Source organism: Pan paniscus, chromosome X (assembly GCF_029289425.2).
Source record: "Pan paniscus chromosome X, NHGRI_mPanPan1-v2.0_pri, whole genome shotgun sequence".
Classification (NCBI taxonomy): Eukaryota; Metazoa; Chordata; class Mammalia; order Primates; family Hominidae; genus Pan; species Pan paniscus.
The window spans coordinates 50,892,053-50,919,152 of record NC_073272.2 but is presented as its reverse complement, the minus strand read 5'-3'; the positions used below and the strand labels follow the sequence as shown (position 1 = coordinate 50,919,152).

The window sequence follows — 27,100 nt, the reverse complement described above, 5'->3', positions numbered from 1 at the left end:
AAAGCCCATCTCTAGTAAAAACACAAAACTTAGCCAGGCGTGCTGGTGGGTGCCTATAATCCCAGCTACTCGGGAGGCTGAGGCAGACAATTGCTTGAATCCGGGAGGCGGGGTTGCAGTGAGCAGAGATCGCGCCACTGCACTCCAGCCTGGGCGACAGAGCAAGACTCCGTCTCAAAAGAGAACAAAGAAAGAAAGAAAAAAAAAAAAGAACGATGTCTCTACATACCAGCTCAGAGAGTTACAATACACGATTTCAAAGAATGATACATATTTCACAGCATCAAAAAGCTAGAAATAAAATTCACAAAAGATGCGCAAGACTTCTTTGCAGAAGGCTGTAAAGCTTTATTGGGAGAATTTTAATGAACAAATTTCCAACATAGGAGCAGCCTGCATCATTTCAACGTGTCTTCTTTTAACACTGTGATTGCTTTTCACCTGTAACAGAAACACAACGATTGGGAACATGACTTAGCAACAGATTATTCAGATGACCCTAAAGGCATACAAAGCACACTACACTTTGGGTTTTATTAAATGGACTAAAAACAGAACCCTATGGGTGATCCCGTGTCTTACACGCAATTGAACCTCTGCATAAACTTTGAGCGTACACCTGCAGAATTTAAAAGTAATTTCCTCCCTGAACATCAAGTGCTTCCTTTCAAGTCACAAGCACTTACAATTAACAGTCAGCAATTTGGAAAACACATGTGTAAAGCATACTTCAGTTGATTACTCAGGAAGTACTAGAGTCACGGTCTTTCAACTTTAAATCTTATCAATTCATGTCTCTAAAGCTGAAACTTACATGTAACATTTGATATGATTAGAGATGATTATATCGTATGTGTGTCTACAGTCTTATTAGAAATAGTGGCTCATGAAGACTGACAGTGGGGCAGGGAGCATGCATAGCACAGGCATCTTACTCACACCCATGCTGAGCACCACTGACCTACATGCCACAGATGATGGGAACCAAACGGTCTCTCGCCATTTGATATTTATTTCAGTCACTCAAGGTTTCCGTGGGGAAAGATTTAAGAAGCAATTGTACCATTTGACCCAGCCATCCCATTACTGGGTATATACCCAAAGGACTATAAATCATGCTGCTATAAAGACACATGCACACGTATGCTTATTGCGGCATTATTCACGATAGCAAAGACTTGGAACCAACCCAAATGTCCAACAACGATAGACTGGATTAAGAAAATGTGGCACATATTCACCACGGAATACTATGCAGCCCTAAAAAATGATGAGTTCATGTCCTTTGTAGGGACATGGATGAAACTGGAAATCATCATTCTCAGTAAACTATCGCAAGAACAAAAAACCAAACACCGCATATTCTCACTCATAGGTGGGAACTGAACAATGAGATCACATGGACAGAGGAAGGGGAATATCACACCCTGGGGACTGTTGTGGGGTGGGGGGAGGGGGGAGGGATAGCACTGGGAGATGTACCTAATGCTAGATGATGAGATAGTGGGTGCAGCGCACCAGCATGGCACATGTATACATATGTAACTAAGCTGCACAATGTGCACATGTACCCTAAAACTTAAAGTATAATAATAAAAAAGTAAATAAATAAATAAAAGAAAAAAAAAAGAAGCAGTTGTTCATTGAAAGCCAGAGAAACCCTGCCTGGGCAACACAGTGAGACCTCATCTCTACAAAAATGAAAACAAAAAAATGTACTCAGGCACGGTGGCTTGTGCATGTAGTTCCAGCCACTCAGGAGGCCGAGGTGGGAGGACGGCTTTAGCCTGGGAGCCAGAGGTTGCAGTGAGCTGAAATTGCATCACTGCACTCCAGCCTGGGTGACACACTGAGACTCTGTCGCAAACAAACAAACAAACCAAGAAGAGGGAGAATTCACAATTTCACAAGATCTTACACTACGTGTTCAGCTCTCCACACGGAAAAACTAGGATGAAGCAGAGGGCCCGCTCACTTTCTTACTGACAATGAAATCTCAGTTCAGAGATTTTCAGATGACTCGGGCCAGGGTTTCATGATTTGTGATTAACAAACCATGCGAAGCAGATGATCTCTGTGTCCCACGCATTCTATGCAACAGGATCAGAGTATGAAAGAACCGGAATGGAAAATGGTTTTAAAATCTCTGACTTAAACTCACTATTTTCATAAGAACCAAAGATAGGTTTAGAAGGGAAAGGACTCACTCAGAATCTCGCCAAGGCTGTAAGAGCTGCTATTAGAACCCGCATGAGTGCTTCAGCATTTTTCACACCAAGTGATGGGTGTTACAAACGTGTTATGTATTGATTAAAAGCAGACCTTTACAAAAGCATCTGAAAATTGTGAGCTACTGGTTTAAGGATTTATACTCAAAACTTTTAATTCAACATAGCTTTGACTCAGTTTGTTTCCCTATCTGACAGTCTATCAGTCGGGTGCTGGGGCCTGAACTACGTTTCAAATAACCTTTATATAAGAACTCTGTTACTAAAGAGGCAGTATTGTTACCTCTCTGTTATTAAAAATATAATGCTGGGTCGGGCACGGTGGCTCTCGCCTGTAATCCCGGCAATTTCGATGGTCGAGGCAGGTGGATCACCTGAGGTCAGGAGTTCGGGAACAACCTGTGCAACAGAACGAAACCCTGTCTCTACTAAAAATACAAAAATTAGCTGGGCGCGGCAGAGCATGCCTGTAAGCCCGGCTCCGCCAGAGGCTCAGGCAGGAGAATCACTTGAACCCTGGAGACAGAATTTCCAGTGAGCCGAGGTGGCACCACTGCACTCCAGCCTGGTCTTCGGAGCGAGACTCCGTCTCAAAAACATAGTAAGAATTACAATATGATACTGTGGAAACAGACACCCTACAATGTGCATGCCTAATGGATTGCCTACCTTCTTCAGGCGTTTTCACCTCCTCTGGATTTGGCGGGTCCATCTCCTGCCCATCAGGACCATCTTCACACTCACACCCAGTCTGTGGGTGACCCTGTTCCTGGCTATCAGCTTCAGGCTTCGGCCCTTAAAAATAAAAACTACATATCAATTTAAGCAGTAAAGCATAAAGTATGAATAAGAAAATAATATTCATGCTCTCGGTATTATTAGATAAAAGCTTTAGCTAACGTAATAATAAATGTGTTGATAAGAATCCCAGGAACATTATTTCAGGAGTCCGTTAGCAGAAAACAGGAAAACAAGGTGTTCCAAATATTACCCTCTTCCTTTCCGAAGACTGCCCTCAGACAACTTTGCTGCCTCCTTTGCACTTCTCTGTTATTCTACTTCTGATTGTCCTTCTCGTATTAAATGACTCAAGGCTCAAATCCCGTCTCTCACAGCACTTACACTCCTAGCGCTCAGACTCTTACATGGCATGAGTAGCCACCAATAAACGCTGAGTGAGAAAACTCTTTTAAAAATACATGAAAAAGCCCAAACTGCAGAATATTCTGCAAACCAACTGGTCTATCCTCTCCAAAAATGTCCGTATCGTGAATGACAAGCAAAATTAAGGAAACATTACAGGTTAAAGGAAACTAAAAACACCTGAAAAGCACATGCAAGGTGTGATTCTGAACTGGACTCTGGATCAGAAAAAGAAATCCTATCAATAAAATTATCTGGGCCGGGCGTGGGGTCTCACGCCTGCAATCCAAACATTTTGGGATGCCAAGGTGGGCAGAGCAGGTGAGGCCAGAAGTTCAAGACCGCAGTGGCCGGCGCCTGTAGTCCCAGCTACACGGGAGGCTGAGGCATGAGAATCCCTAGAACCTGGGAGGTGTAGGTTGCAGTGAGCCGAGATCGCACTACTGCACTCCAACCTGGCCCACAGAGAGAGACTCCGTCTCAACAAAGAAAAAAAAAAGGAAAAAAGAAATTTTCTGGGGAACTGGCAAAATTTGAGTATGCACTCTGTATTAAATGACTCCATTTTCTCATTGTTAAATTTCCTGATTTTGATCTTTGTGCAGTGATGATCCAAGAAATGACTTTCTCTTTCTTCTGACGATATACACACCCTCAAGTACATAGGGTAAAGGACCATAATACCTGAAACTTTATCAAAACAATTCAGCATTAATAACAGTAAACATATATCCGTTTGTGTGTGTGTGTGTGTGAGTGTGTGGGCAGCACGGTAAGAGAGGGAGGGAAGAGGTGAAACCTATGAAGCGAAAGCTTTTAACAATTGGTGAATCCAGGTGTAAAGTATACGAGTTCGTTGTTCTATTCTTCCAAATTTTATATAAATGTAATGTCTTGAAGATAGATACAGTGAAAATTTAAAAGAATATATGATAACTGCACTGAACTTTAGGAAGAAAGGAATTTCCGATTGTGGTAAAACATACAGATATCGTAAAATTTACCATCTTAACTATTTTTAAGTGGTACAGTTCACTAAGGAGTTACGTTTGCAACATTACCAGCCACTAGGCACAAAAACTTTGCATCTGTGTTTTCCTATACCTTGAAACCTTTATTTATTTAATGAATTTCTTTATGTATTTATGTATTCATTTATTTATTTATTAGCGATGAGGTCTCACTGTGTTTCCCAGGCTGGGCTTGAACTCCAGGGCTCAAGCAATCCTCTCACCTCAGCCTCCCAAGTAGCTGGGACTATGAGTGCATGGCATTCAGCCCAGCTTTAGACCTTTCTCCTAAATGACAATCTAAGGATAAAACACAGGACATGTATAATGCTTATATTCAGCCGTAGAGTACCAACAGCAGTGTGCGTCAGCTGAGAAATCTGAAGTCTACCACGTGGATAGGATTTCAGTTACAATTACAATGTCAGTTTCTGAAGGATTGATTGGCTGGTTGGATGTGAGGACTATGGAAAATCTTACAGTCACGACACCCATTACCTATTGGGGTAAAGAGAAACTTCACTTTGTTCAAATAAAGTTATATTTAGGTCCGAAGGTCCTAAAGGTAATATTCCATAAATGAACCCCGTGAAGAACAAAGCACCAAATATAACATTGTTTGTGAATCACAGAAAATATACTGTCCCCCACTGAGAATAAGGGAGTGGGCGGACAGCAATTAATGGGCATTGTTGTCAGTCAGATTCTAGGAACTTTTAACAGTGCATCCCTGGAATAATCCACGACCTCCGTTACATAAATGCTTCCTTTCAAAACATTTTATCTCCGAGAAATTATTTCCATCTCACGTTCATCTCAGGATAATTCCGTTTTTGCTTTTCTAACCATAAAAGGATTGAATCACCTCCTAAAAGCCGCTGAGAAAAATCACTAAGCCAGCTACCCGTATGGCAGTATCCTCATTTATCCAGCTTTTATCAAACGTACCATATAAAAATATCAATCAAAGGAAACGAACGACAACATTCAGCGACTCGGTTTTTGGAGCTGCTCCTGCTCCTCTGAACTGGGTCTATTCTTGGGTCAGTACTAAGCTACCTTACAGTAAAGCCTTTTGAGTTTTAAGCATTTTCAGCAAAATCACTTCCTTCTTTACAGCAACATAGATGATAGGAAGACACAAACCTTGGAACACAGTACAAATGTTGTATTCACCAGTCAAGGGTTCTTGGATAACACACAATCCTGGCACCTCCATTCTCTCATTCATAAAGTCGAGAACTTTTATCATAGTGAGGGATTTGCCTAAGCTAAGCTGCAAACTACATAGCCTCCTCGCTTTTCCAGTCAATTTCAGGCATTCTTTCCATTGTTTTCTTTCCTCCTGTTCCTCCTATGTGACAATGCCTAACACACACACACACACACGTGCAAACACAGACACGAACACACACACACGCACACACCAGCAGACGTTCTTCTTCCCTTTCCCTCACCTTGACCTGCACATGCTCCCTCATCCTCTCCCTCCTGAGCAGCTGCAGGATCCTGACGTTGAGTTGCTGGTTCCCCTTCTTCAGGTGTTTCTGGTTCCACTTCATCACTGAACTGCTCGGGCTGGGGAATACGTGTGGGTGTGCAAATAAACAATAAGTTTCGTTATTGATACAAAATTTTACATATATACACAGAATACATAGCTATTTCTGGTCATAACTAAGCCTAAAGACATTTCTCCAACTCTATGCTCTATGCCCAATAAGGTTACTCCACCCACAGGGAGGTTACTGTGAGAAAAGTGACGCACGAGGACTTTGGAGGCTATTATACTCTGTGTTGGAATACATGTGTACAATCTGTCATTAACAAACAAAGCCTGAGAAAGAAGTCATGGGCAAAAGCTGAAGAACACGAGAGGAAAAAAAAATCCTCCAGAATCAATGTTTCCTTCATGAGATGCCATCATCATTTTTTATGAGCAGGAAAGACCTTTATCAGCATTTCCACACTAATGCAACAACGCTATCACAAAAATTAATTTCTACTAATAGAAAACATCGAATTAACGTTTAAGCACTCACCCGCATAGGCCCAATCATTTCAGGAGGCTGTAAATAGCGTCTTCGTCCAGGCCAATAATAGGTCGATCTTCCTCGCCAATTCATATTTCACACTGAAAACAGACAACCGTGATTGAGAACGTGCGCTCCAGAGGGCTGCTATATTCGATCGCTTCCATGGATAAATGTTAACTTGCCGTTTTACTTTTGAAAATACTCTCAAAATAAGTCCCAGAGTTAAGCATACGTGTGTACGCTGTCTGAGTGCCTACAAAGCCACTTCTGCTGGCCAGGCTGGCAGAGCAATCATCTTAAGGCGTGTGGCAAAAGGCAGAGGACATTTTTTTCTAAATTTCTTTCGGACACGCGGTCTCGCTGTGTTGCTCAGGCTGGAGTGCAGCGGCGTGATCACAGCTCACTGCAGCCTCGACCTCCCGCTCAAGGGATCCTCCCACCTCAGTGTCCCGAGTAACTGGGACTACGTAGGCGAGCACCACTGCGCCCCGCAGACAGAGGTCATTTCTGATGAGGTTTAGTTTCACAAGTGCACTCCCCACGAAAACCCTAGTGAATCACAATTCTCGTGATTGCTGCTTTGGGCACACTCCCACTTCCTAGAGCCATTCACCCCGCCTCACAACAAGTTTGGTTGGACCACACTGCCTCGCCCACTCCTTCCCACTGTTTTTGGACCTTCCATGGCGGAGGTGAGACCTTGCTGTGCTTCTCACTCGGGCGCTCCGCACTCCACACCGCTGGGGGGGCGCTCACCAGGCCGCAGCCTTCCCAGCTGCCAGGCCCCTTCTTCACCACCCGCCTCGCCGCCACCGGGGGCCCCATTCAGGGAATCTGCCCTGTGTCGTCTGGGGTTCCCGGCACCTCGGGACTTCCATCCCCCCAACAGCACTCACCCCATCTTCACCTGAGCCCCTGACCGCCTCCCCTCCACGGCCCACCTTCCTCCCCGTCCAGGCCCCTTCACGACCACGAAGCCGCCGGTGGCCTCGCAGCCTGTGAAGGGAAGGAGGACGACCTCGTGCCTCTTCTCCCTCAGAGGCCACAGACCAGGAAGCGGGACCCGCCTGACCCACCCGAGGCCCTCTCCACCCTCACTCACACTTCAGCCCCCGGGATGACTGGCCTGCAGACCTACCAGATGAATCTCAGTAGAGGAAAAAGAGTCCGGACGGCAGGAACCACACAGCACTGCCTCACAGCTCCCCGGCGTTCTTCGCGGGGGCGAAGGGGCCGGGCAGAAGACGCCCAGTGAACATGCGCACGGAGGCGGGAGCCCAGGGAGCATGCGCGGCTGTGGGCTGGGGAGGGCTGCCGTTCCCAGCGCCACGCCCAAACCCTCGATGCCCATCCTCATTGAGGATAAGGGAATCCCACCTCCCTCTGCTGTTTCCTATGCCTCTGGGACTCAAGTAGTGCTCCCCTCAAAACTCACCCCATCTTCAACTGAACCCCACCCCCAACCCAGGGCCCTCTCTTGCCCCGGCCCCACCATGGGGACAAGGACCACTGTGACTGGCTGGGAAGACAGGTAAACCACCTGCGAAAACAGAAATAGCAACCTATCCCAAAAGGAAATTGTTCAATGTGAACAAGTCAGAGAAAGAGACTGAAAGAAAAATGAATAGAATCGCTAGGACCCGTAAGAAAATGCTAAAACGATATCTATCATTTGTTAGCATCAGAATCGCAGAGGGTGAAGTGACAGTATTAGGGAAACAGGACAGCCAGAGTGACACCACGTGAAAATAAACTCCGTCTTGAAAGTAGCAAGATACATAGTCCTACCAGTCACAACCCATGGTCCTAAGATGTTTGGAGTTGAGAAAACAGATGAAAGGTACCTCCAAGGACATGCTCCCACAGCAGCGGAAAGTGCACGGTTCCCAACACCCATTAACAATATATGCTTTCAACAGAATTATGCCTTCATGGACTTACACACTGGTAAGTCAAGGATAGTTTTCTTTAAATCAATAGAATGATAAAAGTCATCGTGCTCTTAGCCCACCCGCACAAAGGCACAGATTAAGTTTAGTCTTTATATAGATAAGACCCCTATATAAGAAAAACCAGACCAGGCCAAGGCTCACGCCTGTAATCCTAGTATTTTGGGAGGCTGAGCTGGCCAGATCACCTGAGCTCAGGACTTCGAGACCAGCCTAAGCAACATCAGAAAATCTCATCACGACAAAAAACAAACAAAAAACCATCGAAAAATTAGCTGGGCATGGTGGCATGTACCTATACTCACAGCTACTCAGGAGGCTGAGGTGGGAGGACCGCTTGAGCCCAGGAGGTCAAGGCTGCAGCGAGCTCTGATAACACCACCGCACTCCAGCCTCGGGGACAGAGTGAGACGCTGTCTCCAGTTTTAATAATCGAACCTAAAAACGTACAAATTTATCCATCGAATTCACTATATTAACACATGAATGGGAAAAAATGCTGTGGTAATCGAAATAGATGCACTGTTTGATGAAAATCAACATGTATTCAAATGAATACTCTCAGCAAATTGGGAACAGAATGGAATGACTCACTCTGATAAAGTCCGTCTACAAAAAAAGGAGAGTAAATAGGATGGTGAAATGTTGAAATTTTTCGGTTTCTCATCAGGGATAAGACAAGGATGTCCACTGTCACCATTGTAACGGGTGGGTCTGCGCAATGCCATAAAATCAGAAAAGGAAATAAAACTCTTTACAATGGCAACGATGGGCCCGCCACGGTGGCCCACGCCAGTAATCCCAGCACTGTGGGAGGTGAGGTGGGTGCATCACTTGCACTCAAAGGTTCAACAACAGCCCGGGAAACATGGCAAAACCCCGTCTCTACAAAGAATACAAAAGGGAAAAGAAAAAAAAATGGCGGAAACAAAACTGCTCTTATTCCAGGATGATATGTTTCTGTATATTGAAGACTGAAAACGACCTAGAAGTAAACTTTAGAATTCACAAGCATATTTCACAAGGCCGCTGGATAGAAAACCAATATGTAAGAATTATGTCTCCACCGGGCGCGGAGGCTCATGCCTGTAATCCCAGCACTTTGGGAGGCCAAGGCAGGTGAATCACGAGGTCAGGAGTTCAAGAGCACCCCGGCCAAGATGGCGAAAGCCCATCTCTAGTAAAAACACAAAACTTAGCCAGGCGTGCTGGTGGGTGCCTATAATCCCAGCTACTCGGGAGGCTGAGGCAGACAATTGCTTGAATCCGGGAGGCGGGGTTGCAGTGAGCAGAGATCGCGCCACTGCACTCCAGCCTGGGCGACAGAGCAAGACTCCGTCTCAAAAGAGAACAAAGAAAGAAAGAAAAAAAAAAAGAACGATGTCTCTACATACCAGCTCAGAGAGTTACAATACACGATTTCAAAGAATGATACATATTTCACAGCATCAAAAAGCTAGAAATAAAATTCACAAAAGATGCGCAAGACTTCTTTGCAGAAGGCTGTAAAGCTTTATTGGGAGAATTTTAATGAACAAATTTCCAACATAGGAGCAGCCTGCATCATTTCAACGTGTCTTCTTTTAACACTGTGATTGCTTTTCACCTGTAACAGAAACACAACGATTGGGAACATGACTTAGCAACAGATTATTCAGATGACCCTAAAGGCATACAAAGCACACTACACTTTGGGTTTTATTAAATGGACTAAAAACAGAACCCTATGGGTGATCCCGTGTCTTACACGCAATTGAACCTCTGCATAAACTTTGAGCGTACACCTGCAGAATTTAAAAGTAATTTCCTCCCTGAACATCAAGTGCTTCCTTTCAAGTCACAAGCACTTACAATTAACAGTCAGCAATTTGGAAAACACATGTGTAAAGCATACTTCAGTTGATTACTCAGGAAGTACTAGAGTCATGGTCTTTCAACTTTAAATCTTATCAATTCATGTCTCTAAAGCTGAAACTTACATGTAACATTTGATATGATTAGAGATGATTATATCGTATGTGTGTCTACAGTCTTATTAGAAATAGTGGCTCATGAAGACTGACAGTGGGGCAGGGAGCATGCATAGCACAGGCATCTTACTCACACCCATGCTGAGCACCACTGACCTACATGCCACAGATGATGGGAACCAAACGGTCTCTCGCCATTTGATATTTATTTCAGTCACTCAAGGTTTCCGTGGGGAAAGATTTAAGAAGCAATTGTACCATTTGACCCAGCCATCCCATTACTGGGTATATACCCAAAGGACTATAAATCATGCTGCTATAAAGACACATGCACACGTATGCTTATTGCGGCATTATTCACGATAGCAAAGACTTGGAACCAACCCAAATGTCCAACAACGATAGACTGGATTAAGAAAATGTGGCACATATTCACCACGGAATACTATGCAGCCCTAAAAAATGATGAGTTCATGTCCTTTGTAGGGACATGGATGAAACTGGAAATCATCATTCTCAGTAAACTATCGCAAGAACAAAAAACCAAACACCGCATATTCTCACTCATAGGTGGGAACTGAACAATGAGATCACATGGACAGAGGAAGGGGAATATCACACCCTGGGGACTGTTGTGGGGTGGGGGGAGGGGGGAGGGATAGCACTGGGAGATGTACCTAATGCTAGATGATGAGATAGTGGGTGCAGCGCACCAGCATGGCACATGTATACATATGTAACTAAGCTGCACAATGTGCACATGTACCCTAAAACTTAAAGTATAATAATAAAAAAGTAAATAAATACATAAAAGAAAAAAAAAAGAAGCAGTTGTTCATTGAAAGCCAGAGAAACCCTGCCTGGGCAACACAGTGAGACCTCATCTCTACAAAAATGAAAACAAAAAAATGTACTCAGGCACGGTGGCTTGTGCATGTAGTTCCAGCCACTCAGGAGGCCGAGGTGGGAGGACGGCTTTAGCCTGGGAGCCAGAGGTTGCAGTGAGCTGAAATTGCATCACTGCACTCCAGCCTGGGTGACACACTGAGACTCTGTCGCAAACAAACAAACAAACCAAGAAGAGGGAGAATTCACAATTTCACAAGATCTTACACTACGTGTTCAGCTCTCCACACGGAAAAACTAGGATGAAGCAGAGGGCCCGCTCACTATCTTACTGACAATGAAATCTCAGTTCAGAGATTTTCAGATGACTCGGGCCAGGGTTTCATGATTTGTGATTAACAAACCATGCGAAGCAGATGATCTCTGTGTCCCACGCATTCTATGCAACAGGATCAGAGTATGAAAGAACCGGAATGGAAAATGGTTTTAAAATCTCTGACTTAAACTCACTAATTTCATAAGAACCAAAGATAGGTTTAGAAGGGAAAGGACTCACTCAGAATCTCGCCAAGGCTGTAAGAGCTGCTATTAGAACCCGCATGAGTGCTTCAGCATTTTTCACACCAAGTGATGGGTGTTACAAACGTGTTATGTATTGATTAAAAGCAGACCTTTACAAAAGCATCTGAAAATTGTGAGCTACTGGTTTAAGGATTTATACTCAAAACTTTTAATTCAACATAGCTTTGACTCAGTTTGTTTCCCTATCTGACAGTCTATCAGTCGGGTGCTGGGGCCTGAACTACGTTTCAAATAACCTTTATATAAGAACTCTGTTACTAAAGAGGCAGTATTGTTACCTCTCTGTTATTAAAAATATAATGCTGGGTCGGGCACGGTGGCTCTCGCCTGTAATCCCGGCAATTTCGATGGTCGAGGCAGGTGGATCACCTGAGGTCAGGAGTTCGGGAACAACCTGTGCAACAGAACGAAACCCTGTCTCTACTAAAAATACAAAAATTAGCTGGGCGCGGCGGAGCATGCCTGTAACCACGGCTCCGCCAGAGGCTCAGGCAGGAGAATCACTTGAACCCTGGAGACAGAATTTCCAGTGAGCCGAGGTGGCACCACTGCACTCCAGCCTGGTCTTCGGAGCGAGACTCCGTCTCAAAAACATAGTAAGAATTACAATATGATACTGTGGAAACAGACACCCTACAATGTGCATGCCTAATGGATTGCCTACCTTCTTCAGGCGTTTTCACCTCCTCTGGATTTGGCGGGTCCATCTCCTGCCCATCAGGACCATCTTCACACTCACACCCAGTCTGTGGGTGACCCTGTTCCTGGCTATCAGCTTCAGGCTTCGGCCCTTAAAAATAAAAACTACATATCAATTTAAGCAGTAAAGCATAAAGTATGAATAAGAAAATAATATTCATGCTCTCGGTATTATTAGATAAAAGCTTTAGCTAACGTAATAATAAATGTGTTGATAAGAATCCCAGGAACATTATTTCAGGAGTCCGTTAGCAGAAAACAGGAAAACAAGGTGTTCCAAATATTACCCTCTTCCTTTCCGAAGACTGCCCTCAGACAACTTTGCTGCCTCCTTTGCACTTCTCTGTTATTCTACTTCTGATTGTCCTTCTCGTATTAAATGACTCAAGGCTCAAATCCCGTCTCTCACAGCACTTACACTCCTAGCGCTCAGACTCTTACATGGCATGAGTAGCCACCAATAAACGCTGAGTGAGAAAACTCTTTTAAAAATACATGAAAAAGCCCAAACTGCAGAATATTCTGCAAACCAACTGGTCTATCCTCTCCAAAAATGTCCGTATCGTGAATGACAAGAAAAATTAAGGAAACATTACAGGTTAAAGGAAACTAAAAACACCTGAAAAGCACATGCAAGGTGTGATTCTGAACTGGACTCTGGATCAGAAAAAGAAATCCTATCAATAAAATTATCTGGGCCGGGCGTGGGGTCTCACGCCTGCAATCCAAACATTTTGGGATGCCAAGGTGGGCAGAGCAGGTGAGGCCAGAAGTTCAAGACCGCAGTGGCCGGCGCCTGTAGTCCCAGCTACACGGGAGGCTGAGGCATGAGAATCCCTAGAACCTGGGAGGTGTAGGTTGCAGTGAGCCGAGATCGCACTACTGCACTCCAACCTGGCCCACAGAGAGAGACTCCGTCTCAACAAAGAAAAAAAAAAGGAAAAAAGAAATTTTCTGGGGAACTGGCAAAATTTGAGTATGCACTCTGTATTAAATGACTCCATTTTCTCATTGTTAAATTTCCTGATTTTGATCTTTGTGCAGTGATGATCCAAGAAATGACTTTCTCTTTGCTCTGACGATATACACACCCTCAAGTACATAGGGTAAAGGACCATAATACCTGAAACTTTATCGAAACAATTCAGCATTAATAACAGTAAACATATATCCGTTTGTGTGTGTGTGTGTGTGAGTGTGTGGGCAGCACGGTAAGAGAGGGAGGGAAGAGGTGAAACCTATGAAGCGAAAGCTTTTAACAATTGGTGAATCCAGGTGTAAACTATACGAGTTCATTGTTCTATTCTTCCAAATTTTATATAAATGTTATGTCTTGAAGATAGATACAGTAAAAATTTAAAAGAATATATGATAACTGCACTGAACTTTAGGAAGAAAGGAATTTCCAGTTGTGGTAAAAAATACAGATATCCTAAAATTTACCATCTTAACTATTTTTAAGTGGTACAGTTCACTAAGGAGTTACGTTTGCAACATTACCAGCCACTAGGCACAAAAACTTTGCATCTGTGTTTTCCTATACCATGAAAACTTTATTTATTTAATGAATTTATTTATTTATTTATTCATTTATTTATTTATTAGCGATGAGGTCTCACTGTGTTTCCCAGGCTGGGCTTGAACTCCAGGGCTCAAGCAATCCTCTCACCTCAGCCTCCCAAGTAGCTGGGACTATGAGTGCATGGCATTCAGCCCAGCTTTAGACCTTTCTCCTAAATGACAATCTAAGGATAAACCACAGGACATGTATAATGCTTATATTCAGCCGTAGAGTACCAACAGCAGTGTGCGTCAGCTGAGAAATCTGAAGTCTACCACGTGGATAGGATTTCAGTTACAATTACAATGTCAGTTTCTGAAGGATTGATTAGCTGGATGGATGTGAGGACAATGGAAAATCTTACAGTCACGACACCCATTACCTATTGGGGTAAAGAGAAACTTCACTTTGTTCAAATAAAGTTATATTTAGGTCCGAAGGTCCTAAAGGTAATATTCCATAAATGAACCCCGTGAAGAACAAAGCACCAAATATAACATTGTTTGTGAATCACAGAAAATATACTGTCCCGCACTGAGAATAAGGGAGTGGGCGGACAGCAATTAATGGGCATTGTTGTCAGTCAGATTCTAGGAACTTTTAACAGTGCATCCCTGGAATAATCCATGACCTCCGTTACATAAATGCTTCCTTTCAAAACATTTTATCTCGGAGAAATTATTTCCATCTCACGTTAATCTCAGGATAATTCCGTTTTTGCTTTTCTAACAATAAAAGGATTTAATCACCTCCTAAAAGCCGCTGAGAAAAATCACTAAACCAGCTACCTGTATGGCAGTATCCTCATTTATCCAGCTTTTATCAAATGTACCATATAAAAATATCAATCAAAGGAAACGGGGGCCAACATTCAGCGACTCGGTTTTTGGAGCTGCTCCTGCTCCTCTGAACTGGGTCTATTCTGGGTCAGTACTAAGCTACCTTACAGTAAAGCCTTTTGAGTTTTAAGCATTTTCAGCAAAATCACTTCCTTCTTTACAGCAACATAGATGATAGGAAGACACAAACCTTGGAACACAGTACCAATGTTGTATTCACCAGTCAAGGGTTCTTGGATAACGCACAATCCTGGCACCTCCATTCTCTCATTCATAAAGTCGAGAACTTTTATCATAGTGAGGGATTTGCCTAAGCTAAGCTGCAAACTACATAGCCTCCTCGCTTTTCCAGTCAATTTCAGGCATTCTTTCCATTGTTTTCTTTCCTCCTGTTCCTCCTATGTGACAATGCCTAACACGCACACACACACACACGTGCACACACACACACGAACACACACACACGCACACGCCAGCGGACGTTCTTCTTCCCTTTCCCTCACCTTGACCTGCACATGCTCCCTCATCCTCTCCCTCCTGAGCAGCTGCAGGATCCTGACGTTGAGTTGCTGGTTCCCCTTCTTCAGGTGTTGCTGGTTCCACTTCATCACTGAACTGCTCGGGCTGGGGAATACATGTGGGTGTGCAAATAAAAAGTAAGTTTCGTTATTGATACAAAATTTTACATATATACACAGAATACATAGCTATTTCTGGTCATAACTAAGCCTAAAGACATTTCTCCAACTCTATGCTCTATGCCCAATAAGGTTACTCCACCCACAGGGAGGTTTCTGTGAGAGAAGTGACGCACGAGGACTTTGGAGGCTATTATACTCTGTGTTGGAATACATGTGTACAATCTGTCATTAACAAACAAAGCCTGAGAAAGAAGTCATGGGCAAAAGCTGAAGAACACGAGAGGAAAAAAAAAAATCCTCCAGAATCAATGTTTCCTTCATGAGATGCCATCATCACTTTTTATGAGCAGGAAAGACCTTTATCAGCATTTCCACACTAATGAAACAACGCTATCACAAAAATTAATTTCTACTAATAGAAAACATCGAATTAACGTTTAAGCACTCACCCGCATAGGCCCAATCATTTCAGGAGGCTCTACATAGCGTCTTGGTCTAGGCCGATAGGTCGATCTTAATCGCCAACTCATATTTCACACTGAAAACAGACAACCGTGATTAGGAACGTGAGCCCCAGAGGGCTGCTATATTCGATCACTTCCATGGATAAATGTTAACTTGCCGTTTTACTTTGGAAATACTCTCAAAATAAGTCCCAGAGTTAAGCATACGTGTGTACGCTGTCTGAGTGCCTACAAAGCCACTTCTGCTGGCCAGGCTGGCAGAGCAATCATCTTAAGGCGTGTGGCAAAAGGCAGAGGACATTTTTTTCTAAATTTCTTTTGGACACGCGGTCTCGCTGTGTTGCTCAGGCTGGAGTGCAGCGGCGTGATCACAGCTCACTGCAGCCTCGACCTCCCGCTCAAGGGATCCTCCCACCTCAGTGTCCCGAGTAACTGGGACTACGTAGGCGAGCGCCACTGCGCCCCGCAGACAGAGGTCATTTCTGATGAGGTTTAGTTTCACAAGTGCACTCCCCACGAAAACCCTAGTGAATCACAATTCTCGTGATTGCTGCTTTGGGCACACTCCCACTTCCTAGAGCCATTCACCCCCCTCACAACAAGTTTGGTTGCACCGCACTGCCTCGCCCACTCCTTCCCACTGTTTTCGGACCTTCCATGGCGGAGGTGAGACCTTGCAGTGCTTCTCACTCGGGCGCTCCGCACTCCACACCGCTGGGGGGGCGCTCACCAGGCCGCAGCCTTCCCAGCTGCCAGGCCCCTTCTTCACCGCCTGCCTCGCCCCCGCCGGGGGCCCCATTCAGGGAATCTGCCCTGTGTCGTCGGGGGTTCCCGGCACCTCGGGACTTCCATCCCCCCAACAGCACTCACCCCATCTTCACCTGAGCCCCTGACCGCCTCCCCTCCACGGCCCACCTTCCTCCCCGTCCAGGCCCCTTCACGACCATGAAGCCGCCGGTGGCCTCGCAGCCTGTGAAGGGAAGGAGGACGACCTCGTGGCCCTTCTCCCTCAGAGGCCACAGACCAGGAAGCGGGACCCGCCTGACCCACCCGAGGCCCTCTCCACCCTCACTCACACTTCAGCGCCCGGGATGACTGGCCTGCAGACCTACCAGATGAATCTCAGTAGAGGAAAAAGAGTCCGGACCGCAGGAACCACACAGCACTGCCTCACAGCTCCCTGGCGTTCTTCACGTGGGCGAACGGGCCAGGCAGGAGACGCCCAGTGAACATGCGCACTGAGGCGGGAGCCCAGGGAGCATGCGCGGCTGTGGGCTGGGGAGGGCTGCCGTTCCCAGCGCCACGCCCCAAACCCTCGATGCCCATCCTCATGGAGGATAAGGGAATCCCACCTCCCTCTGCTGTTTCCTATGCCTCTGGGACTCAAGTAGTGCTCCCCTCAAAACTCACCCCATCTTCAACTGAACCCCACCCCCAACCCAGGGCCCTCTCTTGCCCCGGCCCCACCATGGGGACAAGGACCACTGTGACTGGCTGGGAAGACAGGTAAACCACCTGCGAAAACAGAAATAGCAACCTATCCCAAAAGGAAATTGTTCAATGTGAACAAGTCAGAGAAAGAGACTGAAAGAAAAATGAATAGAATCGCTAGGACCCGTAAGAAAATGCTAAAACGATATCTATCATTTGTTAGCATCAGAATCGCAGAGGGTGAAGTGACAGTATTAGGGAAACAGGACAGCCAGAGTGACACCACGTGAAAGTAAACTCCGTCTTGAAAGTAGCAAGATACATAGTCCTACCAGTCACAACCCATGGTCCTAAGATGTTTGGAGTTGAGAAAACAGATGGAAGGTATCTCCAAGGACATGCTCCCACAGCAGCGGAAAGTGCACGGTTCCCAACACCCATTAACAATGTATGCTTTCAACAGAATTATGCTTTCATGGACTTACACACTGGTAAGTCAAGGATAGTTTTCTTTAAATCAATAGAATGATAAAAGTCATCATGCTCTTAGCCCACCCGCACAAAGGCACAGATTAAGTTTAGTCTTTATATAGATAAGACCCCTATATAAGAAAAACCAGACCAGGCCAAGGCTCACGCCTGTAATCCTAGTATTTTGGGAGGCTGAGCTGGCCAGATCACCTGAGCTCAGGACGTTGAGACCAGCCTAAGCAACATCAGAAAATCTCATCACTACAAAAAACAAACAAAAAAACCATCGAAAAATTAGCTGGGCATGGTGGCATGTACCTATACTCACAGCTACTCAGGAGGCTGAGGTGGGAGGACCGCTTGAGCCCAGGAGGTCAAGGCTGCAGCGAGCTCTGATAACACCACCGCACTCCAGCCTCGGGGACAGAGTGAGACGCTGTCTCCAGTTTTAATAATCGAACCTAAAAACGTACAAATTTATCTATCGAATTCACTATATTAACACATGAATGGGAAAAAATGCTGTGGTAATCGAAATAGATGCACTGTTTGATGAAAATCAACATATATTCAAATGAATACTCTCAGCAAATTTGGAACAGAATGGAATGACTCACTCTGATAAAGTCCGTCTACAAAAAAGGAGAGTAAATAGGATGGTGAAATGTTGAAATTTTTCGGTTTCTCATCAGGGATAAGACAAGGATGTCCACTGTCACCATTGTAACGGGTGGGTCTGTGCAATGCCATAAAATCAGAAAAGGAAATAAAACTCTTTACAATGGCAACGACGGGCCCGCCACGGTGGCCCACGCCAGTAATCCCAGCACTGTGGGAGGTGAGGTGGGTGCATCGCTTGCACTCAAAAGTTCAACAACAGCCCGGGAAACATGGCAAAACCCCGTCTCTACAAAACATACAAAAGGAAAAAGAAAAAAAAATGGCGGAAACAAAACTGCTCTTATTCCAGGATGATATGTTTCTGTATATTGAAGACTGAAAACGACCTAGAAGTAAACTTTAGAATTCACAAGCATATTTCACAAGGCCGCTGGATAGAAAACCAATATGTAAGAATTATGTCTCCACCGGGCGCGGAGGCTCATGCCTGTAATCCCAGCACTTTGGGAGGCCAAGGCAGGTGAATCACGAGGTCAGGAGTTCAAGAGCACCCCGGCCAAGATGGCGAAAGCCCATCTCTAGTAAAAACACAAAACTTAGCCAGGCGTGCTGGTGGGTGCCTATAATCCCAGCTACTCGGGAGGCTGAGGCAGACAATTGCTTGAATCCGGGAGGCGGGGTTGCAGTGAGCAGAGATCGCGCCACTGCACTCCAGCCTGGGCGACAGAGCAAGACTCCGTCTCAAAAGAGAACAAAGAAAGAAAGAAAAAAAAAAAGAACGATGTCTCTACATACCAGCTCAGAGAGTTACAATACACGATTTCAAAGAATGATACATATTTCACAGCATCAAAAAGCTAGAAATAAAATTCACAAAAGATGCGCAAGACTTCTTTGCAGAAGGCTGTAAAGCTTTATTGGGAGAATTTTAATGAACAAATTTCCAACATAGGAGCAGCCTGCATCATTTCAACGTGTCTTCTTTTAACACTGTGATTGCTTTTCACCTGTAACAGAAACACAACGATTGGGAACATGACTTAGCAACAGATTATTCAGATGACCCTAAAGGCATACAAAGCACACTACACTTTGGGTTTTATTAAATGGACTAAAAACAGAACCCTATGGGTGATCCCGTGTCTTACACGCAATTGAACCTCTGCATAAACTTTGAGCGTACACCTGCAGAATTTAAAAGTAATTTCCTCCCTGAACATCAAGTGCTTCCTTTCAAGTCACAAGCACTTACAATTAACAGTCAGCAATTTGGAAAACACATGTGTAAAGCATACTTCAGTTGATTACTCAGGAAGTACTAGAGTCATGGTCTTTCAACTTTAAATCTTATCAATTCATGTCTCTAAAGCTGAAACTTACATGTAACATTTGATATGATTAGAGATGATTATATCGTATGTGTGTCTACAGTCTTATTAGAAATAGTGGCTCATGAAGACTGACAGTGGGGCAGGGAGCATGCATAGCACAGGCATCTTACTCACACCCATGCTGAGCATCACTGACCTACATGCCACAGATGACGGGAACTAAACGGTCTCTCGCCATTTGATATTTATTTCAGTCACTCAAGGTTTCCGTGGGGAAAGATTTAAGAAGCAATTGTACCATTTGACCCAGCCATCCCATTACTGGGTATATACCCAAAGGACTATAAATCATGCTGCTATAAAGACACATGCACACGTATGTTTATTGCGGCATTATTCACGATAGCAAAGACTTGGAACCAACCCAAATGTCCAACAACGATAGACTGGATTAAGAAAATGTGGCACATATACACCATGGAATACTATGCAGCCCTAAAAAAATGATGAGTTCATGTCCTTTGTAGGGACATGGATGAAACTGGAAATCATCATTCTCAGTAAACTATCGCAAGAACAAAAAACCAAACACCGCATATTCTCACTCATAGGTGGGAACTGAACAATGAGATCACATGGACAGAGGAAGGGGAATATCACACCCTGGGGACTGTTGTGGGGTGGGGGGAGGGGGGAGGGATAGCACTGGGAGATGTACCTAATGCTAGATGATGAGATAGTGGGTGCAGCGCACCAGCATGGCACATGTATACATATGTAACTAAGCTGCACAATGTGCACATGTACCCTAAAACTTAAAGTATAATAATAAAAAAGTAAATAAATAAATAAAAGAAAAAAAAAAGAAGCAGTTGTTCATTGAAAGCCAGAGAAACCCTGCCTGGGCAACACAGTGAGACCTCATCTCTACAAAAATGAAAACAAAGAAATGTACTCAGGCACGGTGGCTTGTGCATGTAGTTCCAGCCACTCAGGAGGCCGAGGTGGGAGGACGGCTTTAGCCTGGGAGCCAGAGGTTGCAGTGAGCTGAAATTGCATCACTGCACTCCAGCCTGGGTGACACACTGAGACTCTGTCGCAAACAAACAAACAAACCAAGAAGAGGGAGAATTCACAATTTCACAAGATCTTACACTACGTATTCAGCTCTCCACACGGAAAAACTAGGATGAAGCAGAGGGCCCGCTCACTTTCTTACTGACAATGAAATCTCAGTTCAGAGATTTTCAGATGACTCGGGCCAGGGTTTCATGATCTGTGATTAACAAACCATGCGAAGCAGATGATCTCTGTGTCCCACGCATTCTATGCAACAGGATCAGAGTATGAAAGAACCGGAATGGAAAATGGTTTTAAAATCTCTGACTTAAACTCACTAATTTCATAAGAACCAAAGATAGGTTTAGAAGGGAAAGGACTCACTCAGAATCTCGCCAAGGCTGTAAGAGCTGCTATTAGAACCCTCATGAGTGCTTCAGCATTTTTCACACCAAGTGATGGGTGTTACAAACGTGTTATGTATTGATTAAAAGCAGACCTTTACAAAAGCATCTGAAAATTGTGAGCTACTGGTTTAAGGATTTATACTCAAAACTTTTAATTCAACATAGCTTTGACTCAGTTTGTTTCCCTATCTGACAGTCTATCAGTCGGGTGCTGGGACCTGAACTACGTTTCAAATAACCTGTATATAAGAACTCTGTTACTAAAGAGGCAGTATTGTTACCTCTCTGTTATTAAAAATATAATGCTGGGTCGGGCACGGTGGCTCTCGCCTGTAATCCCGGCAATTTCGATGGTCGAGGCAGGTGGATCACCTGAGGTCAGGAGTTCGGGAACAACCTGTGCAACAGAACGAAACCCTGTCTCTACTAAAAATACAAAAATTAGCTGGGTGCGGCGGAGCATGCCTGTAAGCCCGGCTCCGCCAGAGGCTCAGGCAGGAGAATCACTTGAACCCTGGAGACAGAACTTCCAGTGAGCCGAGGTGGCACCACTGCACTCCAGCCTGGTCTTCAGAGCGAGACTCCGTCTCAAAAACATAGTAAGAATTACAATATGATACTGTGGAAACAGACACCCTACAATGTGCATGCCTAATGGATTGCCTACCTTCTTCAGGCGTTTTCACCTCCTCTGGATTTGGCGGGTCCATCTCCTGCCCATCAGGACCATCTTCACACTCACACCCAGTCTGTGGGTGACCCTGTTCCTGGCTATCAGCTTCAGGCTTCGGCCCTTAAAAATAAAAGCTACATATCAATTTAAGCAGTAAAACATGAAGTATGAATAAGAAAATAATATTCATGCTCTCGGTATTATTAGATAAAAGCTTTAGCTAACGTAATAATAAATGTGTTGATAAGAATCCCAGGAACATTATTTCAGGAGTCCGTTAGCAGAAAACAGGAAAACAAGGTGTTCCAAATATTACCCTCTTCCTTTCCGAAGACTGCCCTCAGACAACTTTGCTGCCTCCTTTGCACTTCTCTGTTATTCTACTTCTGATTGTCCTTCTCGTATTAAATGACTCAAGGCTCAAATCCCGTCTCTCACAGCACTTACACTCCTAGCGCTTAGACTCTTACATGGCATGAGTAGCCACCAATAAACGCTGAGTGAGAAAACTCTTTTAAAAATACATGAAAAAGCCCAAACTGCAGAATATTCTGCAAACCAACTGGTCTATCCTCTCCAAAAATGTCCGTATCGTGAATGACAAGCAAAATTAAGGAAACATTACAGGTTAAAGGAAACTAAAAACACCTGAAAAGCACATGCAAGGTGTGATTCTGAACTGGACTCTGGATCAGAAAAAGAAATCCTATCAATAAAATTATCTGGGCCGGGCGTGGGGTCTCACGCCTGCAATCCAAACATTTTGGGATGCCAAGGTGGGCAGAGCAGGTGAGGCCAGAAGTTCAAGACCGCAGTGGCCGGCGCCTGTAGTCCCAGCTACACGGGAGGCTGAGGCATGAGAATCCCTAGAACCTGGGAGGTGTAGGTTGCAGTGAGCCGAGATCGCACTACTGCACTCCAACCTGGCCCACAGAGAGAGACTCCGTCTCAACAAAGAAAAAAAGGAAAAAAGAAATTTTCTGGGGAACTGGCAAAATTTGAGTATGCACTCTGTATGAAATGACTCCATTTTCTCATTGTTAAATTTCCTGATTTTGATCTTTGTGCAGTGATGATCCAAGAAATGACTTTCTCTTTGCTCTGACGATATACACACCCTCAAGTACATAGGGTAAAGGACCATAATACCTGAAACTTTATCGAAACAATTCAGCATTAATAACAGTAAACATATATCGGTTTGTGTGTGTGTGTGTGTGAGTGTGTGGGCAGCACGGTAAGAGAGGGAGGGAAGAGGTGAAACCTATGAAGCGAAAGCTTTTAACAATTGGTGAATCCAGGTGTAAACTATACGAGTTCATTGTTCTATTCTTCCAAATTTTATATAAATGTTATGTCTTGAAGATAGATACAGTAAAAATTTAAAAGAATATATGATAACTGCACTGAACTTTAGGAAGAAAGGAATTTCCAGTTGTGGTAAAAAATACAGATATCCTAAAATTTACCATCTTAACTATTTTTAAGTGGTACAGTTCACTAAGGAGTTACGTTTGCAACATTACCAGCCACTAGGCACAAAAACTTTGCATCTGTGTTTTCCTATACCATGAAAACTTTATTTATTTAATGAATTTATTTATTTATGTATTCATTTATTTATTTATTAGCGATGAGGTCTCACTGTGTTTCCCAGGCTGGGCTTGAACTCCAGGGCTCAAGCAATCCTCTCACCTCAGCCTCCCAAGTAGCTGGGACTATGAGTGCATGGCATTCAGCCCAGCTTTAGACCTTTCTCCTAAATGACAATCTAAGGATAAACCACAGGACATGTATAATGCTTATATTCAGCCGTAGAGTACCAACAGCAGTGTGCGTCAGCTGAGAAATCTGAAGTCTACCACGTGGATAGGATTTCAGTTACAATTACAATGTCAGTTTCTGAAGGATTGATTAGCTGGATGGATGTGAGGACAATGGAAAATCTTACAGTCACGACACCCATTACCTATTGGGGTAAAGAGAAACTTCACTTTGTTCAAATAAAGTTATATTTAGGTCCGAAGGTCCTAAAGGTAATATTCCATAAATGAACCCCGTGAAGAACAAAGCACCAAATATAACATTGTTTGTGAATCACAGAAAATATACTGTCCCGCACTGAGAATAAGGGAGTGGGCGGACAGCAATTAATGGGCATTGTTGTCAGTCAGATTCTAGGAACTTTTAACAGTGCATCCCTGGAATAATCCATGACCTCCGTTACATAAATGCTTCCTTTCAAAACATTTTATCTCGGAGAAATTATTTCCATCTCACGTTAATCTCAGGATAATTCCGTTTTTGCTTTTCTAACCATAAAAGGATTTAATCACCTCCTAAAAGCCGCTGAGAAAAATCACTAAACCAGCTACCTGTATGGCAGTATCCTCATTTATCCAGCTTTTATCAAATGTACCATATAAAAATATCAATCAAAGGAAACGGGGGCCAACATTCAGCGACTCGGTTTTTGGAGCTGCTCCTGCTCCTCTGAACTGGGTCTATTCTGGGTCAGTACTAAGCTACCTTACAGTAAAGCCTTTTGAGTTTTAAGCATTTTCAGCAAAATCACTTCCTTCTTTACAGCAACATAGATGATAGGAAGACACAAACCTTGGAACACAGTACCAATGTTGTATTCACCAGTCAAGGGTTCTTGGATAACGCACAATCCTGGCACCTCCATTCTCTCATTCATAAAGTCGAGAACTTTTATCATAGTGAGGGATTTGCCTAAGCTAAGCTGCAAACTACATAGCCTCCTCGCTTTTCCAGTCAATTTCAGGCATTCTTTCCATTGTTTTCTTTCCTCCTGTTCCTCCTATGTGACAATGCCTAACACGCACACACACACACACGTGCACACACACACACGAACACACACACACGCACACGCCAGCGGACGTTCTTCTTCCCTTTCCCTCACCTTGACCTGCACATGCTCCCTCATCCTCTCCCTCCTGAGCAGCTGCAGGATCCTGACGTTGAGTTGCTGGTTCCCCTTCTTCAGGTGTTGCTGGTTCCACTTCATCACTGAACTGCTCGGGCTGGGGAATACATGTGGGTGTGCAAATAAAAAGTAAGTTTCGTTATTGATACAAAATTTTACATATATACACAGAATACATAGCTATTTCTGGTCATAACTAAGCCTAAAGACATTTCTCCAACTCTATGCTCTATGCCCAATAAGGTTACTCCACCCACAGGGAGGTTTCTGTGAGAGAAGTGACGCACGAGGACTTTGGAGGCTATTATACTCTGTGTTGGAATACATGTGTACAATCTGTCATTAACAAACAAAGCCTGAGAAAGAAGTCATGGGCAAAAGCTGAAGAACACGAGAGGAAAAAAAAAAATCCTCCAGAATCAATGTTTCCTTCATGAGATGCCATCATCACTTTTTATGAGCAGGAAAGACCTTTATCAGCATTTCCACACTAATGAAACAACGCTATCACAAAAATTAATTTCTACTAATAGAAAACATCGAATTAACGTTTAAGCACTCACCCGCATAGGCCCAATCATTTCAGGAGGCTCTACATAGCGTCTTGGTCTAGGCCGATAGGTCGATCTTAATCGCCAACTCATATTTCACACTGAAAACAGACAACCGTGATTAGGAACGTGAGCCCCAGAGGGCTGCTATATTCGATCACTTCCATGGATAAATGTTAACTTGCCGTTTTACTTTGGAAATACTCTCAAAATAAGTCCCAGAGTTAAGCATACGTGTGTACGCTGTCTGAGTGCCTACAAAGCCACTTCTGCTGGCCAGGCTGGCAGAGCAATCATCTTAAGGCGTGTGGCAAAAGGCAGAGGACATTTTTTTCTAAATTTCTTTTGGACACGCGGTCTCGCTGTGTTGCTCAGGCTGGAGTGCAGCGGCGTGATCACAGCTCACTGCAGCCTCGACCTCCCGCTCAAGGGATCCTCCCACCTCAGTGTCCCGAGTAACTGGGACTACGTAGGCGAGCGCCACTGCGCCCCGCAGACAGAGGTCATTTCTGATGAGGTTTAGTTTCACAAGTGCACTCCCCACGAAAACCCTAGTGAATCACAATTCTCGTGATTGCTGCTTTGGGCACACTCCCACTTCCTAGAGCCATTCACCCCCCTCACAACAAGTTTGGTTGCACCGCACTGCCTCGCCCACTCCTTCCCACTGTTTTCGGACCTTCCATGGCGGAGGTGAGACCTTGCAGTGCTTCTCACTCGGGCGCTCCGCACTCCACACCGCTGGGGGGGCGCTCACCAGGCCGCAGCCTTCCCAGCTGCCAGGCCCCTTCTTCACCGCCCGCCTCGCCCCCGCCGGGGGCCCCATTCAGGGAATCTGCCCTGTGTCGTCGGGGGTTCCCGGCACCTCGGGACTTCCATCCCCCCAACAGCACTCACCCCATCTTCACCTGAGCCCCTGACCGCCTCCCCTCCACGGCCCACCTTCCTCCCCGTCCAGGCCCCTTCACGACCACGAAGCCGCCGGTGGCCTCGCAGCCTGTGAAGGGAAGGAGGACGACCTCGTGGCCCTTCTCCCTCAGAGGCCACAGACCAGGAAGCGGGACCCGCCTGACCCACCCGAGGCCCTCTCCACCCTCACTCACACTTCAGCGCCCGGGATGACTGGCCTGCAGACCTACCAGATGAATCTCAGTAGAGGAAAAAGAGTCCGGACCGCAGGAACCACACAGCACTGCCTCACAGCTCCCTGGCGTTCTTCACGTGGGCGAACGGGCCAGGCAGGAGACGCCCAGTGAACATGCGCACTGAGGCGGGAGCCCAGGGAGCATGCGCGGCTGTGGGCTGGGGAGGGCTGCCGTTCCCAGCGCCACGCCCCAAACCCTCGATGCCCATCCTCATGGAGGATAAGGGAATCCCACCTCCCTCTGCTGTTTCCTATGCCTCTGGGACTCAAGTAGTGCTCCCCTCAAAACTCACCCCATCTTCAACTGAACCCCACCCCCAACCCAGGGCCCTCTCTTGCCCCGGCCCCACCATGGGGACAAGGACCACTGTGACTGGCTGGGAAGACAGGTAAACCACCTGCGAAAACAGAAATAGCAACCTATCCCAAAAGGAAATTGTTCAATGTGAACAAGTCAGAGAAAGAGACTGAAAGAAAAATGAATAGAATCG

The 27,100-nt window shown here is 44.9% G+C and overlaps 3 protein-coding genes across 5 annotated transcripts; all 3 read right to left on the bottom strand.

Moving 5' to 3' along the window:
- Nucleotides 1-324: 324 nt before the first annotated feature.
- On the bottom strand, nt 325-8,046 carry LOC129395318 (G antigen 4). 2 transcript variants are annotated; one of them, XM_055106496.2, is made up of 5 exons: nt 7,556-8,046; nt 6,424-6,515; nt 5,839-5,959; nt 2,898-3,023; nt 325-441 (listed from the first exon to the last, which is right to left on the bottom strand). In XM_055106496.2, exons 2-5 carry the CDS (start codon nt 6,505-6,507, stop codon nt 419-421), a joined length of 354 nt encoding a protein of 117 aa, XP_054962471.1. In that variant the 5' UTR covers nt 6,508-6,515; nt 7,556-8,046; the 3' UTR covers nt 325-418. The 2 variants fall into 2 exon arrangements, with proteins under 2 accessions (XP_054962471.1, XP_063457618.1); XM_063601548.1 differs by lacking the exons at nt 325-441; nt 7,556-8,046 and having other exon boundaries at nt 2,703-3,023; nt 6,424-6,507.
- An 839-nt stretch (nt 8,047-8,885) lies between these two features.
- Nucleotides 8,886-17,195, bottom strand: LOC129395317 (G antigen 2D). Of its 2 annotated transcripts, XM_055106495.2 has the most exons (5): nt 17,081-17,195; nt 15,954-16,042; nt 15,367-15,487; nt 12,429-12,554; nt 8,886-9,972 (listed from the first exon to the last, which is right to left on the bottom strand). In XM_055106495.2, exons 2-5 carry the CDS (start codon nt 16,032-16,034, stop codon nt 9,950-9,952), a joined length of 351 nt encoding a protein of 116 aa, XP_054962470.1. In that variant the 5' UTR covers nt 16,035-16,042; nt 17,081-17,195; the 3' UTR covers nt 8,886-9,949. The 2 variants fall into 2 exon arrangements, with proteins under 2 accessions (XP_054962470.1, XP_063458012.1); XM_063601942.1 differs by lacking the exons at nt 8,886-9,972; nt 17,081-17,195 and having other exon boundaries at nt 12,222-12,554; nt 15,954-16,034.
- A 914-nt stretch (nt 17,196-18,109) lies between these two features.
- LOC129395267 (G antigen 2D) lies at nt 18,110-26,719 on the bottom strand. Its single transcript, XM_055106304.2, has 5 exons — nt 26,605-26,719; nt 25,478-25,566; nt 24,891-25,011; nt 21,956-22,081; nt 18,110-19,498 (listed from the first exon to the last, which is right to left on the bottom strand). The coding sequence occupies exons 2-5, from the start codon at nt 25,556-25,558 to the stop codon at nt 19,476-19,478; spliced, it is 351 nt and encodes a 116-aa protein (XP_054962279.1). The 5' UTR covers nt 25,559-25,566; nt 26,605-26,719; the 3' UTR covers nt 18,110-19,475.
- Nucleotides 26,720-27,100: the final 381 nt, after the last annotated feature.